The sequence below is a fragment of the Heterodontus francisci genome, chromosome 11 (genome assembly GCF_036365525.1).
Source record: "Heterodontus francisci isolate sHetFra1 chromosome 11, sHetFra1.hap1, whole genome shotgun sequence".
Taxonomy (NCBI): Eukaryota; Metazoa; Chordata; class Chondrichthyes; order Heterodontiformes; family Heterodontidae; genus Heterodontus; species Heterodontus francisci.
In genome coordinates this window covers 51,417,275-51,434,495 of record NC_090381.1, presented here as the reverse complement: position 1 = coordinate 51,434,495, position 17,221 = coordinate 51,417,275, and the positions used below count along the sequence as shown (strand labels likewise).

Sequence of the window (17,221 nt, the reverse complement as noted above, 5' to 3'; positions counted from 1 at the left end):
GGATAAATGGGTCTTTTTCCGAATGGCAGGCGGTGACTAGTGGGGTACTGCAGGGATCGGTGCTACGACCCCAGCTACTCGCAATATATATTAATGATTTAGATGAGGGAACTAAATGTAATATCTCCAAATTTGTAGATGACACAAAACTGGGTGGGAGGGTGAGTTGTGAAGAAGTATTTGGTGCTTGTGAACTTGGGATTCAGTTTCTCCAGTGTCTGAATCTGTGGGGGAATCTCTTTAGGGAGAGGTTTAGATGCCTCAGATCTAGACATATCCTGATTGCTCCATTCTTAGTATGCACATAATTGAACTGCACCAGTCTCTGATGATGCACACGACGGATGATGCCATTGTGTTCCATGTCATCTAACTCACACTTAAGCTTTTCTTGTATATACACGCAGCAGTCTCTGGGAGGGTTGATTAACGGAATTGCATCCTTTCTGAGGTGCTGTATGGCATCACCTTTGAAATTTCCTATGACATCGAACCTGTCCAGGTACATTTTGTTGTAGTTCTTGGACTGACTCAACACAGGTACTCTTGGTCTTTTCTGCTGTAATGGGTACCTTGGTGACCTTGTGAATAGTCACGATGTTGAGGTCCTTACACACTGGTAGTCCTGCCACTGCTGGTCTGCTTGTGTCTACCAGGCAAAATATTTGTGGTTTCCATACTGACTTGCCATAGCTGCATTGCATTGTTAGTGTGCCACTGCAAGGGATTGGTGACCCATTGGCAGGTAACTTTGCAGCTGTTGGTTGTATCGTTGTTTTCCAGTGACTCTGGCACATATCCTTCTTGATTCGGACTGGTAGGATATTAACACTAGCCCTGTGTCAACCTTAATCCTGAGTGTGTGTTTGCCAATTTTCTTTGGGCACATAATGTTATTGGTAGCAAAAGCTTCCAGTTGTTTGTGAACCTGACACATCATGTTGAAGAAGTCAATGTGCAATGCCTGCTCGTCTTCTGGCTGAGAATCACTCCTCTCTGGGTCTTGTTTCAGCTCTGTTTCGCTGTATAGGCTTGCATTTATGCAGGTGTCTGGAGCTATCCTTGCTGCTGTTGCCCTGTTGCTGCGCTTGTCTTTTGTTTGTTTGTGTCCTACTGTGACTTCTGGCTGCATCTTTGTAGCCAGATTTCTTGTATAGGCGGGCCCAGTGTCCTTCTGCAATGCATGCCTTGCACAGGTCTTGAAATGTAGGACAACTTAACGGTGAGTGGGACAGGCCACACTTATCACACAGCTTGTTTTAGTTTTTTAGTTTTAGAGATACAGCACTGAAACAGGCCCTTTGGACAACCGAGTCTGTACCGACAATCAACCACCCATTTATACTAATCCTGCACTAATCCCATATTCCTACCACATCCCCACCTGTCTCTATATTTTCCCTACCACCTACCTATACTAGGGGCAGTTTATAATGGCCAATTTACCTACCAACCTGCAACTCTTTTGGTTTGTGGGAGGAAACCGGAGCACCCGGAGAAAACACGTGCAGACACAGGGAGAACTTGCAAACTCCACACAGGCAGTACCCAGAATTGAATCTGGGTCGTTGGAGCTGTGAGGCTGCAGTGCTAACCACTGCGCCGCCCGGTTTGCTCTTTTCAACCTGGTTATTGTGCTGTTGGCTGCACCAAGTGCTTGCAGGTGCTGTTGTCCAGCTACAACGGCTTTATATTTCCTGCCATCTTCCAGCAGTGCATCATTGCTGTGACCTTTTTCCCCCCAAGAGGTCTTTCTGAAGCACTTCAATGGGTGTTGAGACAATTACCAGCTCCATTAGTCGCTCCAGCAACTCAGTTTCTGAAAAATCTCACCTGCTGCCCTTACTATGGCATCTGCTGAAGAACTGGTCTATTGATTCCTGTGGCTGTTGCCTGTAGGTCATCAAGTCCAGGCGGTGAATTCTAAAATTCACTCGTAATCTGAGCTGATCTTCTAGCACTTTCCATATCTTTGCGGGGATCTTTCTAGCACTCTTCAGATAAGCCAGAGGTATTGATTCCGTGTAATCCCTAATTTCAAACTGCTATCAGTATTTTTACAGCTGCCTTCTCTGGTTCTACAATCATTTGGTCTGTGAAGCATAACTGCACTCTTTGTTTAAAAAATTTGAATTCTGATCGGATATCAATGGCTTTCCAGTTATGCTGATAAATTTGGTATCCATCTTTCTGCTTTTTTTTGCTTTCTGTTCTATATTCAACTTTATTTATTTAGAGATACAGCACTGAAACAGGCCCTTCGGCCCACCGAGTCTGTGCCGACCATCAACCACCCATTTATACTAATTTTACACTAATCCCATATTCCTACCACATCCCCACCTTTCCTATATTCTTCTACCACCTACCTATACTAGGGGCAATTTATAATGGCCAATTTACCTATCAACCTGCAAGTTTTTTTTGGCTGTGGTTGGAAACCGGAGCACCCGGCGAAAACCCATGCAGACACTGGGAGAACTTGCAAACTCAGCACAGGCAGCACCCAGAATTGAACCCGGGTTGCTGGAGCTGTGAGGCTGAGGTGCTAACCGCTGCGCCACTGTGCCGTTCAGCTCTGTGCTGTTTCCCCTTTGAGAAATTCTCTTATTTGGACTAGCTGCTTGGATGGAGATGATCAGGTGTTTTGCAGTGCTCTGTATTTTGCTTTCAGCGCTTAAGCCTGTCTGTTTACACAGCTGTCCAGTAGGCAGTTCAGTTGCTTTTTTTTTGCTATAGTTTGTTCTTCATGCTCGTGTGCTTTAACATTTTTTTAGCTGTGGCTGTGTGACTGGAAACTTGTCTTCATGCTCGAGTTGGTTAATTTTTTTTTAAGCTTTGGCTGCGTGAATGGAGAAGCTGCAGTGATCGGAGTTTTCTCACGCTTTTTGCTTTCAGACGCCTCTTGTAACGGTGCCGACCTTGATTAGCCTGGGAGAGGAATTGGGTTTTCCCTGTTCTTTTTTACGGAACCTTTGAAAACAAGTTAACTTTTTTTAAGCAGTTCAAAGCTTTATTTAAAACCAGTATCCCTCGCCCGTCCGTACAATGACTCACCCGATCACAGGAATTTATTTGCAGCCTGTCGTTCTGTGCTCTCTTTTACAGCTGGAGGTAAAGGCAGGGCTATAGGGATTGAGCTGGGGAGTGTGACTGACAGCATAACTCCATGGACTAAATGGCCTCTTTCTGTGCTGCAAATGATTGTCACTTCTATGACATAAACTGTTTGTGAGCAGGCACAACTGTGGCAAATTAAGTTCCATAAGGCCCCGCCTCCCAGCTGAAAAGTCGGTGGCAAGCCTGCCTTTGCCAGGCCTGGGGAGCCACGCCGGGACTTTTTGCTCCCCAGGCCCTTAATTGGCCTTGGGGTGGAGGGGTGGGGTCTTCCAGCTCCTTGAGGAAGTCCCGTCTAATGTAGCTACCAGCCAATCAGTGGGCCAGCAGTTTTTAGTCCCAACAGTTTTAGTAGAAAGGACAGCCCTGGAAAGATGATGAGTTTTTGGGGCCTCCACGGGAGCAATCGGCTGGGCCTCGGCGAGGCAAGGGGGAGGAGGTTGGCTGTGGGGGGAGAGGGGGGGACTGTTGTGCATTGGGGGCGGCTGGTGCTTCGGGGGCGGCCCTCGGTGGGCACAGGGTGCCCGATCAGGAGGGCCGCCCAAGCCCATCAGAAGGCCGCCTGGTGGTGTTCTTTGGGTCTTTGCCAACCACCCGCTGCGGGTAAAATACCTGTGGAGGTAGGAGGAGGCCCTCAAGTGGCAGTTAATTGGCCACTTAAGGGCCTTGATTGGCCAGACCCCATCTGGAGTGCAGTATAGATCCACCAGAATGATACTTGTGTGCAAATTGGGGACAGGTTGCAAAAGGCTTGTATTCCCTTGAGTTTAGAAGGTTCAGGGTGAACTAATCAAGATACTTAAAAGGGCAAAAGGAGTTGATAAGTTAGCTACAGAGAAACTATTTCCTCTGGTGTGGAAAATCCAGAACAAGACGGTATAATCTTTAAAATTAGAGTCATTTAGGAGTGAGTTCGGAAGCTTTTTCTCCACACAAAGTCGAAGAAATATGAAACTTTTTGCCCACCTCTCCCCAAAACAAAACTCTGGATATTCGGTCAATTGAAGTGTTCAAGACTTGGATTGGTACATTTTTGTTAAGTAAGTGTGTCAAAGGCAGATAATTAGAGTTGAGGCACTGATCAACCATGATCTAATTGACAGACTCAAGTTTTAGAATAAAAGCAAAACTCTGCTCTTTCCACAGATGCTGCCAGACCTGCTGAGTGGTTCCAGCATTTCTTGTTTTTATTTCAAGTTTTAGAATGACCTATTCCTATTTCTATGTTCTTTAATTCATTATAAGCAATGTTATGACTTTTATTACTTCACTAAATTAGTAACTAGTTAACTAATCAAATAAATAAATAAGACAGACTAGGTGGTGTGCCATGACTACAACATCTGGGAGTTTGTGGAAAGCATTGTGAGCCTGGACAAATATATCTGCTGTAAGTGTCTGCAGCTGGAACAACTTCGGCTCAGAGTTATCGAACTGGCGTGCAAGCTGCAGACATTGCGGGGCATTAGGGAGGTGGAGAGTTACCTGGGCACTTTGTCCCAGGAGGCAGTCCCATCCTTTAGGTTAAGTAGAATTTTAGAGTTGGTCTGTGGATACAGGCGAGGGTGTGACTGTGAGTCAAGCAGATATAGGGATGCAGTGATGGAGGAGCCTCGGCCCTTGACTTTGAGCAACAGTGCGAGATACTTGCTACATGTATGAATGAAAACCAGGACAGCAGGGTGGATGAGCCAAGTGACCATAGTATCATGGCAGGAAGCCATTCAAGTGTGTGGAGTGTAAAGGAATGTAGTAGTTATTGGGGACAATATAGTCAGGTGAATAGATACTATTCTCTGCAACCATGGCCTGGAGTTCTGAAGGTTGTGTTGATTGTCTGTTGCCAAGGTTAAAGATGACATAAGGGCATAAGTGAGAACGGTTCTTGGCTCAAAAGATCAGGAAGTAGAATCAGTATGGGTGGAGGTTAGGAATAACCAGGGTTAAAAAAGGCTGGTGAGCGTAGTTTATAGGCCCCCTTACAGTAGTTATACCGTTGGCTAGAGCATTAAGCAAGAAATAATTGGAGCTTGTACCAAATGCAATGTAATAATTGTCGAGGTCTTTAATCTTCATATAGACTGACCAAATCAACTTGGCAAAGAAAGTCTCGAAGATGAGTTTTTAGAAAATTTTTAACAACAGTTTCCTGGAATAATATATAGTGGAACCAACTAGGGATCAAGCTATCTCTGATCTAGTATTGTACAATAAGGCAGGTTTAATTCGTAATCTCATGGTAAAAGATACTCTGGGGAAAAAATGATCATAATACCTTATTAGGTTTGAAAGTGACATACTCCAGTCCCAAAAACAAATTTTGAATTTTAACAAATTCAATTATATAGGTATGAAAAGAGAGCAGGCTAAGGTTGATAAGAAAAATTACGGCACAGAAAGAGGCTATTCAGGCAATTGTGTGAGCTGTCTGAAAAATCTAACCCATTCCACTCATTCTAATCCCACCTTCCAGCATCTGGTCCGTAGCTTTGCAGGTTACAGCACTTAAGGTGCAGGTCCTGATACCTTTTGTTTCTGCCTCCACCAGGCAGTGAATTCCAGCCACCCACCACCCTCTGGGTGAACAAGTTTTTCCTCATGTTCCCTCTAATCCTTCTACCAATTACCTTAAATCTGTGCCCCCTGGTAATTGACTTCTCCATTAGGGGAAACAAGTCCTTCCTCTCTATTTGGGCCCCTCATAATTTTGTACACCTCAATTAAGTCATCCCTCAGCCTCCTCTGTTCTAAATTGACTGAAAGGTATGTTGGTAAATAAATGGTGAGAAACATTTAAAGGAACTATTCAAAATGTTCAACGAAAATATATTCTATTATATAAAAAGATTTAGCAGGAAAAATCCATCTGTGGCTTACAAGTGAAGTTAAGGATTGTATTAAATTAAAACAAGAGACTTATAACATTGCAACAAATAGTAGTAAGCCTGAGGATTGGGACTGTTTTAGGATCAGCAAAGTGTGACCAAAAAGTTGATGAGGGAAAAAATATAACGAGTGTAAGCGAACCAGGGGTATAAAAACGCATTGTAAGAGCTTTTACAAATTTGCAAAAAATCACTAAAGTAAATGTTGGTCCCTTAGAGTCAGAGACAAGAGAAGTTGTCATGGGGAATGAGAAATTGGCGGAGATTTTGGACAAATATTGTGTCTGTCCTCACAGTAGAAGATACAAATTATGTACCAGAAATAGAGGGTAACCTCGGAGCTAATAAGAATGAGGAACTTGAGGTAATTATCAGTGGAGGAACTTAAGGAACTAAAAGTTGACAAATTTATTTATTTAGAGATACAGCACTGAAACAGGCCCTACGGCCCACCGAGTCTGTGCCGACCAACAACCGCCCATTTATACTAACCCTACACTAACCCCATATTCTCTACCACATCCCCACTATTCTCCTACCACCTACCGACACTAGGGGCAATTTACAATGGCCAATTTACCTATCAACCTGCAAGTCTTTTGGAGGTGGGAGGAAACCGGAGCACCCGGAGGAAACCCACGCAGACACACGGAGAACTTGCAAACTCCACACAGGCAGTACCCAGAATCGAACCCGGGTCGCTGGAGCTGTGAGGCTGCGGTGCTAACCACTGCGCCACTGTGCCGCCCTTCAGGACCTGATGGTCAATATCCAAGGGTTCCAAAAGAGCTGGCTGGCTGCACAGATAGTGGATGCACTGGGTATGGTTTGCAAAATTCCCTAGATTCTAGAACGGTCCCAGTGGAATGGAAGTTAGCAAATGTAACTCTGTTCAAGAAAGGAGGGAGAGAGAAAACAGGGAACTGCAGGCATCAGTTGTCGGGGAAAATGCTGGAATCTATTATTGAGGTCGTCTCAACCATGTACTTAGAAAATCAACATGGTTTTACAAAAGGAAAATCAAATTTATTAGTGTTTTGAGGATGTAACTAGTAGGGTAGATGAAGGATATTGATGTAGCATACTTTGATTCCCAAAAGAAATCCGATGAGGTGACACGCAAAAGGTTAATATGCAAGGCAAAAACTCAGAGTTGGGTGTTATATATGAACATGGATGGAGGATTTGTCAACAGACGGGAAGCGCAGAGTAGGGACAAATGCGGCATTTCAAGTTGGCAGGCTGCAACTAATTGAGTGCTGCAAGGATCAGTGCTGGGGCTTCAGCTATTTACCATCTCTATTCATAACTTAGATGAAGAGACCGAGTGTAATGTATCTAAGTTTGCTGACGATACAAGTTAGGTTTGAATGTAAACTGCAGAGGACACTGAGAGGCTGCGAAGAACTATAGACAGATTAAGGGAGTGGGCAACAAGATGGCAGATGAAGTATAATGTGGGGAAGTGTGAGGTTGTTAACTTTGGTAGTAAGAATAAAAAAACAGAATATTTTTTTAAAAGGTGTAAAACTTTTAAATGTTGATGTGCAAAGAGTGGGTGCAAAGGGTGGTCTCGTGCAAGGAACACAAAGTTAGCATACAGGTACAGCAAGCAATTAGGAAAACAAATGGCATGTTGCAAGGGGTTTGGAGTACAAACATAAAGTCTTGCTACAGTTGTACAGGGCTTTGGTGAGAGCACACCTGGAGTACTGTACACAGTTCTGGTCTCCATATCTAAGGAAGGATATACTTGCCTTGGAGGCGGTACAGTGAAGGTTCACTAGATTGATTCCTGGGCTCAGAGGATTGCCCTATGATGAGAGGCTGAGTAAATCGGGCCTGCACTCTCTGCAGTTTAGAAGAAAGAGAGGTTATCTCATTGAAGCATACAGGATTCTGAAGGGGCTTGACAGGGTAGACATTGAGAGGTGGTTTTTCCTGGCTGGGGAATCTGGAGCATGGGATAACTGACCCCTTATCCTGAGGCTATCATTTAGGACGGAGATGAGAAATTTCTTCACTCATAGGATTGTGAATCTTTAGAATTGTCTGCCTCAGAGGGTTGTGGATGCTCCATCATTGAGTATATATTCAAGACTGGGATAGGTAGATTTTTGATGTCTCTGAATCAAGGGATATGGGGAACAGGCAGGAAAGTGGAGTTGAGGTAGAAGACACGCCATGATCGTATTGAATGGCAGAGTTGGCTCAAGGAGCTGAATGGTCTGCTGCTGTTTTTATGAGAGATTTAGTATTAAACTAGTGCTCCTGTATTTATGATTTTTCGGTATCTCATGTTAACTAATTATACAGCTGGGTTATGGGTCTTCCTGCTGCTGCTACAATAATGACTGGCTTTTTCCTCTCCCTTCCACCTTTAAATCTCCCACTTGCATCACTGTTCCAATGCCCTTCTGGTTGGCCTCTCGCTTGTACCTTCCATAAACTTGAGCTCATCCAAAACTCGAACCAAGTCCCATTTACTCATCTCCTCTTCCCTCGCTGACCTACATTTGGCTTCTGGTCTGGCAACACCTTGATTTTAAAATTGTCATCCCTTCATGGTCTTGCCTGTCACTAACTCTAACATCCTCCAGCCTGACAACCCTCGATCTCTGCACTCTTCCAATTCTGGCCTCTTGCGCGTCCCCAATTTTCATCGTGCCACCGTTGGAAGCCGTACTTTCAGCTACCTAGGCCTTAAACTCTCATTCTCTCCCTAAACCCCTCTGGCTCTACCTCCTTTTAAGACATGTCTTAAAACAGCTCTGACAAAACCTTTGGTCACCTGTCCTACTATCTGTTTGTGTGGCTTTGTATCAAATATTGTTTGCTAATGCTCCTATAAAGCACCTCGACATTTTGCTACATTAGAGACTATATAAATGCATGTTGTTAATGCTGGTTGTATTGTTTCCGGCATTAGAAAATGAACAGATGTAGCGAGCAAATGTTACCATGTACTGCTGTAAAGGCATGGCGTGTTGGGACGGACACCACAGTTACTCCTATCCAACCATCTTTCTTTTCAGCAGTTTGGATTTATATCTCTTTGTACAGGTTGCTGATGGTACATTGATGTATGTTACTTTTGAATATGACAGTCTGGCCTTTGAGATGGATTGCCTTCGTGTAAGATGAACGGTTCTTTTAGCGATGGTTTGAGAGCTGGCTGCTAAGAGGTGCACAAGAACTGCATGGGGACTGGAAATTGTATTTATTCATATGCAGGTGGAAGGTGTTACTTAGGGTCTTATTTGAGTATATATTAAGAGACGCTTACTGAAACTGGATGAAGGTTTGAGTGAGGAGATGCATGTTTGTAATCTTTTTACTTAGTTAAATAAATGCAAGACTGAGTAAAATTTGGCTCCAGCATAATCCTTCAATAACAAGCTTTCTGGAATAGAACAAGGACAATTATCACGGCCCCTCTTCCACCTCCCCCCACTCCCACTGCTGGCCAACCCCTGCAATATCTTTTTATGGTGAGGTGTATGGCCCCTGACAAAATAGCTGAGATTCGAAAAAATTCTGATCTTTGAAATAATTCACATCACCTCTGGTTCATTGTTATTCCAAATCTTGCAATGAACAACCTGATTGCACTTAATTTGAAATTGACGAATTAAATTAATAATTTCATGTGCATTTTGACTTGCAGATGACTATGGATGAGAAGTATGTAAATAGTATCTGGGACCTATTGAAGAATGCCATCCAAGAGATTCAGCGCAAAAATAATAGTGGACTCAGCTTTGAGGAACTCTACAGAAATGCATATACAATGGTATTACATAAACATGGTGAGAAACTATATACTGGATTGAGAGAAGTTGTAACTGAACATCTGATCAATAAGGTATGTGTGTCTTTTTTCAAAAAAAATTAATTCAATGTGTGGGTGTTTTGGAAGAAGCGTTTAAGTTCATTTTGCCTTAGATAAGTTCAAAAAGTGCAGTCTAAATTTGAGTAAAGAGCAATATTGCACAGATTACATAAACAAAGTAGGGTTGCTTCATCAATGAACAGCTCTGGGTAATGTCATTATTCCTCTTCATTTAATAGTAAACATTGAATGGCAAAAGCAGATGTTTTTGACCGACTATCTGTAGTATGTGAATTTGAATTGATTGCATTCTTATGGTTAGTTATCTAACCAAGTTATGGTTAGTTTTACTAATGGATGCTAGTATAAAGAGATTGCCCATAAAATCTAACAATGTTGCTTTTACAGGTACGAGAAGATGTGTTGAACTCATTAAATAATAACTTTCTACAGACTTTAAATCAAGCATGGAATGACCACCAAACAGCAATGGTGATGATAAGAGACATCCTCATGTACATGGTGGGTAGACTTGATTGATATTTAATTTAAACTAATAAAATGCACCTCCTTCCACAATGCTTAATTCACTTTTACAATTTGTAGAGTTGGTGGAAATGTTTTTTAGGAGCTATCTAAGAGGGAACCAGTCAGTCAGTGAGGGGGGGTCCAATGGCAATTACTTAGCCACCAAATACTTACAATTTGACACTTGCTGTATAAAAATACATTGTTTTGTTAATATTTCTATTTTGAGCTGAGTGAGACATTTTAATTAGCTGTAATGGTATATTCTGTTTGCATAACTGTTTAGCATTGCATTCTCATTCATGTTTCCTTTCTCATTACACATCCAGAAAATACGCAGCTGTCTAAACTTTGCATTTGAAATGAGGGAATCTTGTGTGTCTGGGTGAAATCTGATAGTGTGGCACATGCAGAAATTAAGGATACCTATTTTAAAGTACAAAACAATTAGTTAGTTATGGTTACCATCTAGAAATTATAAATATGATATATTAATTTGTTCATGTTTAAACTTTACACAGGCCGTAAGACTTTTATCCAGTTCATCAGCTTCATTCCTTCTCCCAAACTTCCTCCTTTCCACATAGTTACATCAGATTGATTATATTTTCTCTACTCTTCCACGATGAACTTTCAATTCTTGCTTAAATTGTAATTAAAGCTGGGAACACCACCACCTGCAAGTTCCCCTCCAAGTTACAGGCCATCCTGACTTGGAAATATATTGCTTTTCCTTCACTGTCACTGAGTCAAAATCCTGGATCTCCCTCCCTAACAGCACTTTGGGTGTACCTACACAGTACAGATTGCAGCAGTAGAAGAAGGCTGTTCACCGCCACCGTCTTGAGGGCAATAGGGATGGGCAATAAATTTGATCAGACCCTACCCATGAATCTTTTTTTCATTTGTTTTCTGTTACTTATTCCTTACAGCAGTTTGTAAACTTTTGGCTTGTTTGTCACTGGCCATCAAGGTATTGTAGTTCCATAGGAAAAAAAGGAAAATTGCAACTCCCATGATTCATTCCCCTCTCACTCTTGTGGGTGCACAAATTGTCAACAAGAGCCAAAACACCCCAATCGTTTCCTATCTCGTTGTTGAGATGCACTCCAGATATTGTAATTGTAATACTAGAGTAGCAGAGAACTTGTATATATTCAAATCTGAAGATCTGAACAAGCAGGCAGGCCTATTTGGGGAAAATTGATTGTAGATATTTCTAATACTAACCCATTTTATGGCTATATTATATTTTTCATAAATTTTGTAATTAAGCTAGTGAGTTCAAGAGAGGGAACAGCAATATCCTGGAGCATATCAACATTACAAAGGAGGAGGTGTTGGAGGTTTTGAAGCGCATTTAGGTGGATAAATCCCCAGGGCCTGACCAGGTGTATCCGAGGATGCAATGGGAAGCAAGGGAGGAGATTGCTGGGACCCTGGCAGAGATTTTTGTATCATTGTTAGCCACGGGTGAGGTACCGGAAGGCTGGAGGATAGCTAATGTTGTGCCTTTATTTAAGAAGGGCAGTAGGGATAAGCAAGGGAACTATAGGCTGGTGAGCCTTACATCAGTGGTGGGAAAGTTATTGGAAGGGATTCTGAGAGACAGGATTTATATGCATTTGGAAAGGCAAGGTCTGATTCGGGATAGTCAGCATGTCTTTGTGCGTGGGAAATCATGTCTCACGAATTTGATTGAGTCTTTTGAGGAGGTGACCAAGAGGATTGACGAGGGCAGGGCGATGGATGTTGTCTACATGGACTTTAACAAGGCCTTTGACAAGGTCCCGCATGGTAGGCTGGTCCAGAAGGTTCAAACACATGGCATCCAGGGTGAGCTAGACAATTGGATACAAAATTGGCTCGGTGATGGGAGGCAGAGGGTGGTAGTGGAGGGTTGTTTTTCAGATTGGAGGCCGGTGACCAGTGGTGTGGCGCAGGGATCGGTGCTGGGCCCTCTGTTATTTTTCATATATATTAATGACTTGGATGTGAATGTAGGGGGCATGATTAGTAAGTTTGCAGATGACGCCAAAATTGGTGGTATAGTGGACAGTGAAGAAGGTTGTCTTAAGTTACAACAGGATATAGATAAACTGGGAAAGTGGGCAAGGGATTGGCAAATGGGATTTAACGCAGACAAGTTAGGGTGGCGCAGTGGTTAGCACCGCAGCCTCACAGCTCCAGGGACCTGGGTTCGATTCCGGGTACTGCCTGTGTGGAGTTTGCAAGTTCTCCCTATGTCTGCGTGGGTTTTCTCCGGGTGCTCCGGTTTCCTCCCACAAGCCAAAAGACTTGCAGGTTGATAGGTAAATTGGCCATTATAAATTGTCACTAGTATAGGTAGGTGGTAGGGAAATATAGGGACAGGTGGGGATGTTTGGTAGGAATATGGGATTAGTGTAGGATTAGTATAAATGGGTGGTTGATGTTCGGCACAGACTCGGTGGGCCGAAGGGCCTGTTTCAGTGCTGTATCTCTAATCTAATCTAATCTAAGTGCGAAGTGATGCATTTTGGGAAGTTAAACCAGGGCAGGACATATACAGTGAATGGCAGGGCCCTGGGGAGTCTTGTTGAGCAGAAAGACCTTGGGGTGCAAGTCCATAGTTCCCTGAAAGTGGCAACATGGGTAGACAGGGTTGTGAAGAAGGCGTATGGCATGCTTGCCTTCATCGGCCGAGGCATTGAGTACAAGAGTTGGGACATCATGTTACAGTTGTACATAACGTTGGTTAGGCCGCATTTGGAGTACTGTGTGCAGTTCTGGTCGCCGCACTACAGGAAAGATGTGATTAAGCTAGAGAGGGTGCAGAAAAGATTCACAAGGATGTTGCCTGGTTTGCAGGGCTTGAGTTATAAAGAGAGATTGGATCGGCTGGGTCTGTTTTCCCTGGAGCGAAGCAGGCTGAGAGGGGACATGTGAGAGGTATATAAAATTATGAGAGGCATAGATAGGGTAGATAGCCAGAGGCTGTTTCCCATGGTAGGGGTGACTAAAACTAGAGGGCATAGATTTAAGGTGAGAGGCAGGAGGTTTAAAGGGGATCAAAGGGGTCAATTTTTCACACAAAGAATAGTGGGTATCTGGAATGAGCTGCCAGAGGAGGTGGTGGCGGCAGGAACAGTAGCAACATTTAAGAGGCATCTGGACAGGTACTTGAATGAGCAAGGCATAGAGGGATATGGAATTAATGCAGGTGGGATTAGTATAGGTAGGCATTATGGTCAGCATGGCTCCAGTGGGCCGAAGGGCCTGCTTCTATGCTGTATGACTCTATAATTAAGATGAGAAATTCTGACATCTCACCTATTCCAAAATTTCCTCTACTGGAAGTTCAATTAACTGGACTATAATTTCCTGAGTTAACTCTGTCTACCTTTCTGAAAATTGATATTTCATTGATCACTCCAGTTCTCCTGCATAATTTCATTCTCAATCCAAAATTCAATACAATTTCTAGGGTCTCCACACTTACTTGCCCAATTTCACTCAGGATTCGGGGATGTATTCCAGCACCTTGTCTTCTTTTAGCTTAACTAATTTCTCTTAATACTTTTTATTCATCATAATACATCTAATCTTTAAACCTATTCAAGATTTACCTCCTTCCTAATATCATCTTTTGTAAATACTGAAGCAATGTATCTGCCAATTTCTGCTTATCCTCCAGTAACTCACTGTATAATCTTTTTGGGGTCCCACCTTGCATTTGACTATTTCTTGTTGATTGTTTTCAGTAACTGCTGATAACACTTGGGTCCCACAGCATCTGTGGAGAGAAAAGCAGTTAACATTTCAGGTTGATAGCCTTTCATCAAAACTAGATAATGTTGCATAGAATGAACAACACAGAAAAAGGCCAGTCAGCTCACTTGGCCATGCTGGTGTTTATGTTCCACATGAGCCTTTTCCCACGCATCTTTAACCCTATCAGCATAACCTTCTATTCCTTTCTCCCTCGTGTTTATCTAGCTTGCTCTTAAATGCACCTATGCTACTCACCTCAACAACTACTTGTGGTAGTGAATCCCACTTTCTCACCACTTTGAGTAAAGAAGTTTCTCCTGAATTCCATATTGGATTTATCATTGACTATCTGAGCAATAAACCGCTTTTAAGCAAGTATAATGCCAGGGAAAGGTGGACAAGGAAGAAACCGAAGGGAAAGGGCAGGAGTGATTAGGTGACAAAAGTGGTAGTTCCAGTCAAAAGGAGGTGGTAATCTGACAAGTATAGAAACAAAAGATTGGTCTGGAGGAGGTGTAAATAGCTTCAGCAGCGGGCGAGGGAAGCATGGAAAATCTGACAAGAAAGCTCCAGTAGCCCAGGAATGTGGCAGAAGGAAAGCAGGTAGATCTCAGGAATCAGGACCACACAGCTGGCTATGTATTGCTCTGTTATTTGTTGTAAACATTTACACCTCCATTTTATTCTCAATTGATGATATTTGCCCTGTAGAACTATCTAATCACCCATCATTTCACTTTCACCTTCACTCTCTCCAACCTATAAAACTCCATAAGACTTGGCTTTCAAAATTATTTCAACTTGTCTTCCAGAACTAAGAAACAAACACATCCAACCAAATCAGTTATTAACTTTGAAGGCTGTGTAATTGGTCATGCCAGTGAAACTTGCAGTAGCAGGCTCCCAATTAGTTTCAAATAGTTACTACACTATAATTGTTTCGCCACAAGGAGGAACTAAGAAAGGCTATGTTTTAAAGGGATATCTGACTATACTTTCTGTTCTATAGATGCTCAAGATTTTATGCAGTTTCACAAAAAAAAAAGTTATGTGCCTTCATTGTTGACGTCCAGCCTTTGCTAAAAGGTTTATTCTAATTGTAGAACTAAATCCCAGAGGCGTAGAACTTTAATAGGAATGCATGTTCCTGGGAATGACCTCTGATGTGTGGCCCTGGAAAATTTTTCTTATTAACACTGTTCTGTACATAATATCTAATTTGGCATTGTTCATATTAGAAATTAAGCAGTGAACCACTGCAAGTTGTCTTGCAATTACACTTTCACCACTCCTCTTGAAAATGGGTTGAGCTTTGCTCGCGGTACTGAGTCTGTATGGGTCATTCAAGTAGGCAGCCATTAGTGACTGAGCTTGGCTCTCTGTTTCTACTGCTTCTCCTTTCCACTGCGTTCAACTTGGCCAACCAATTGATATTTGTCCAACTTCTTTCCTCTGCAAACTATTTCCATTTAGTTACTCTCTCCAGATTCCTCTAATACAGTCACAATGCCTACATTGAGTCTCCAGAAGCTTCTCGTGTACCTGCAGGGTCCTGGCTAGCATATGGGCTCTGCCCCTCATCATTCATATACCATCTCTTGCTGAATCATTGGAAACATGAGATCAGCTTCCTGATATATACTGATTACCCCCGACTCTGCCTCTCTTTTCCATTGATCCAAAAGATGTTGCTACACTCGCTGACTGTTTGTCCAACACGCTGAGTCAAAATTTTCTCAAGCTTAATTGACATCTGAGCCCTTACATTTCAGCTCCCAACAGTATATATGTACTGCTGGCCTTAGGTCCAGTCAGAGCAGTTGGAGATGCTCAAGCTTCAGTGCAGCTCAACTGCCACCTAGGTTTCTTCCTTCCCTCTCCTCCCTCCCCAGGTAATCAACACAAATTTTTTCACCTCCAAAACATTACTTACCTCTGCTTCTGTTTTTGTCCACTGCTGTCTACTCCTCCTCCTCTGATCAAAGCCTTTCTCACCTAGAAGCTCAAACCCTCTGCTAGCCAGCCTTGACTGTCCACAATTCTTAACTTATTTAAAATGCAGCAGCCTGCTCCCATTCCTTTCTTCATGTTCAAGCTCTATTGCTTCCTGTGCCCAGCAAACTCCTCTTCAAGATTCTCATCCTTGCTTTCATATCTATCTTGTGCCTCACCTCAACCTACCCTACTGCAATAATCTCTTCCAGCTTTAAATGTCCACATAAGAACAAAAGAACTAGGAGCAGGAGTAGGCAGTTCGGCCCCTCGTGTCTGCTCCGCCATTCAATACGATCATGGCTGATCTCATCTCTGCCTCAACTCCACTTTCCTGGCCATTCTCCATAACCCTTCAACCCATTACTAATTAAAAATCTGTGTATCTTCTCAAATTTACTCAAAGTCCTGGCATCCACCGCACTCTGGGGTAGCGAATTCCACAGACTCATGACCATTTGAGAGAAGTAATTTCTCCTCATCTCAGTTTTAGGATAAGGGGTAGAAGATTTAAAACAATGATCTCTTGTTCTAGATTGCCCCACAAGAGGAAACATCCTCTCTGCGTCTACTTTGTCAATCCCCTTAATCATCTTATATACCTCAATTAGACCTCCTCTCATTCTTCTAAATTCCAAAGAGTAAAGGCCTAAACTGCTCAATCTCTCTTCATAAGACAAACCCCTCATTTCTGGAATCAATCTAGTGACCCTCCTCTGAACTGCCTCCAATGCAACTACATCCTTCCTCAAATAAGGGGACCAAACTGTACGCAATACTCCAGGTGCGGTCTCACTAATGCCTTGTACAGTTGCAGCAACACTTCACTACTTTTATACTCTATTCCTTTAGCAATAAATGCCAAAATTCCATTTGCCTTCCTTATTACTTGCTGTACCTGTATACTAGTTTTCTGCGATTCATGCACGAGGACACCCAGATCCCTCTGCACCGAAGCACTCTGAAGTTCCTGTCCATTTAGATAATTTGCCTTTCTAGTCTTCCGACCAAAATGGATAACCTCACACTTATCCACGTTAAACTCCATCTGCCATATTTTGGCCCATTCACCGAACCTATCCATATCCATTTGTAAATTTCTTATTTCTTCATT

General features: G+C 42.7%; 1 protein-coding gene across 1 annotated transcript in view; it reads left to right on the top strand.

The window, feature by feature from the left end:
- cul3b (cullin 3b) overlaps nucleotides 1–17,221 on the top strand; it is an 89,547-nt gene that overhangs the window by 21,627 nt on the left and 50,699 nt on the right. The window contains exons 2-3 of the mRNA XM_068042141.1: nucleotides 9,670–9,867; nucleotides 10,243–10,356. Coding sequence (XP_067898242.1) covers nucleotides 9,670–9,867; nucleotides 10,243–10,356 — 312 coding nt within the window. The remainder of the gene's footprint in view (nucleotides 1–9,669; nucleotides 9,868–10,242; nucleotides 10,357–17,221) is intronic.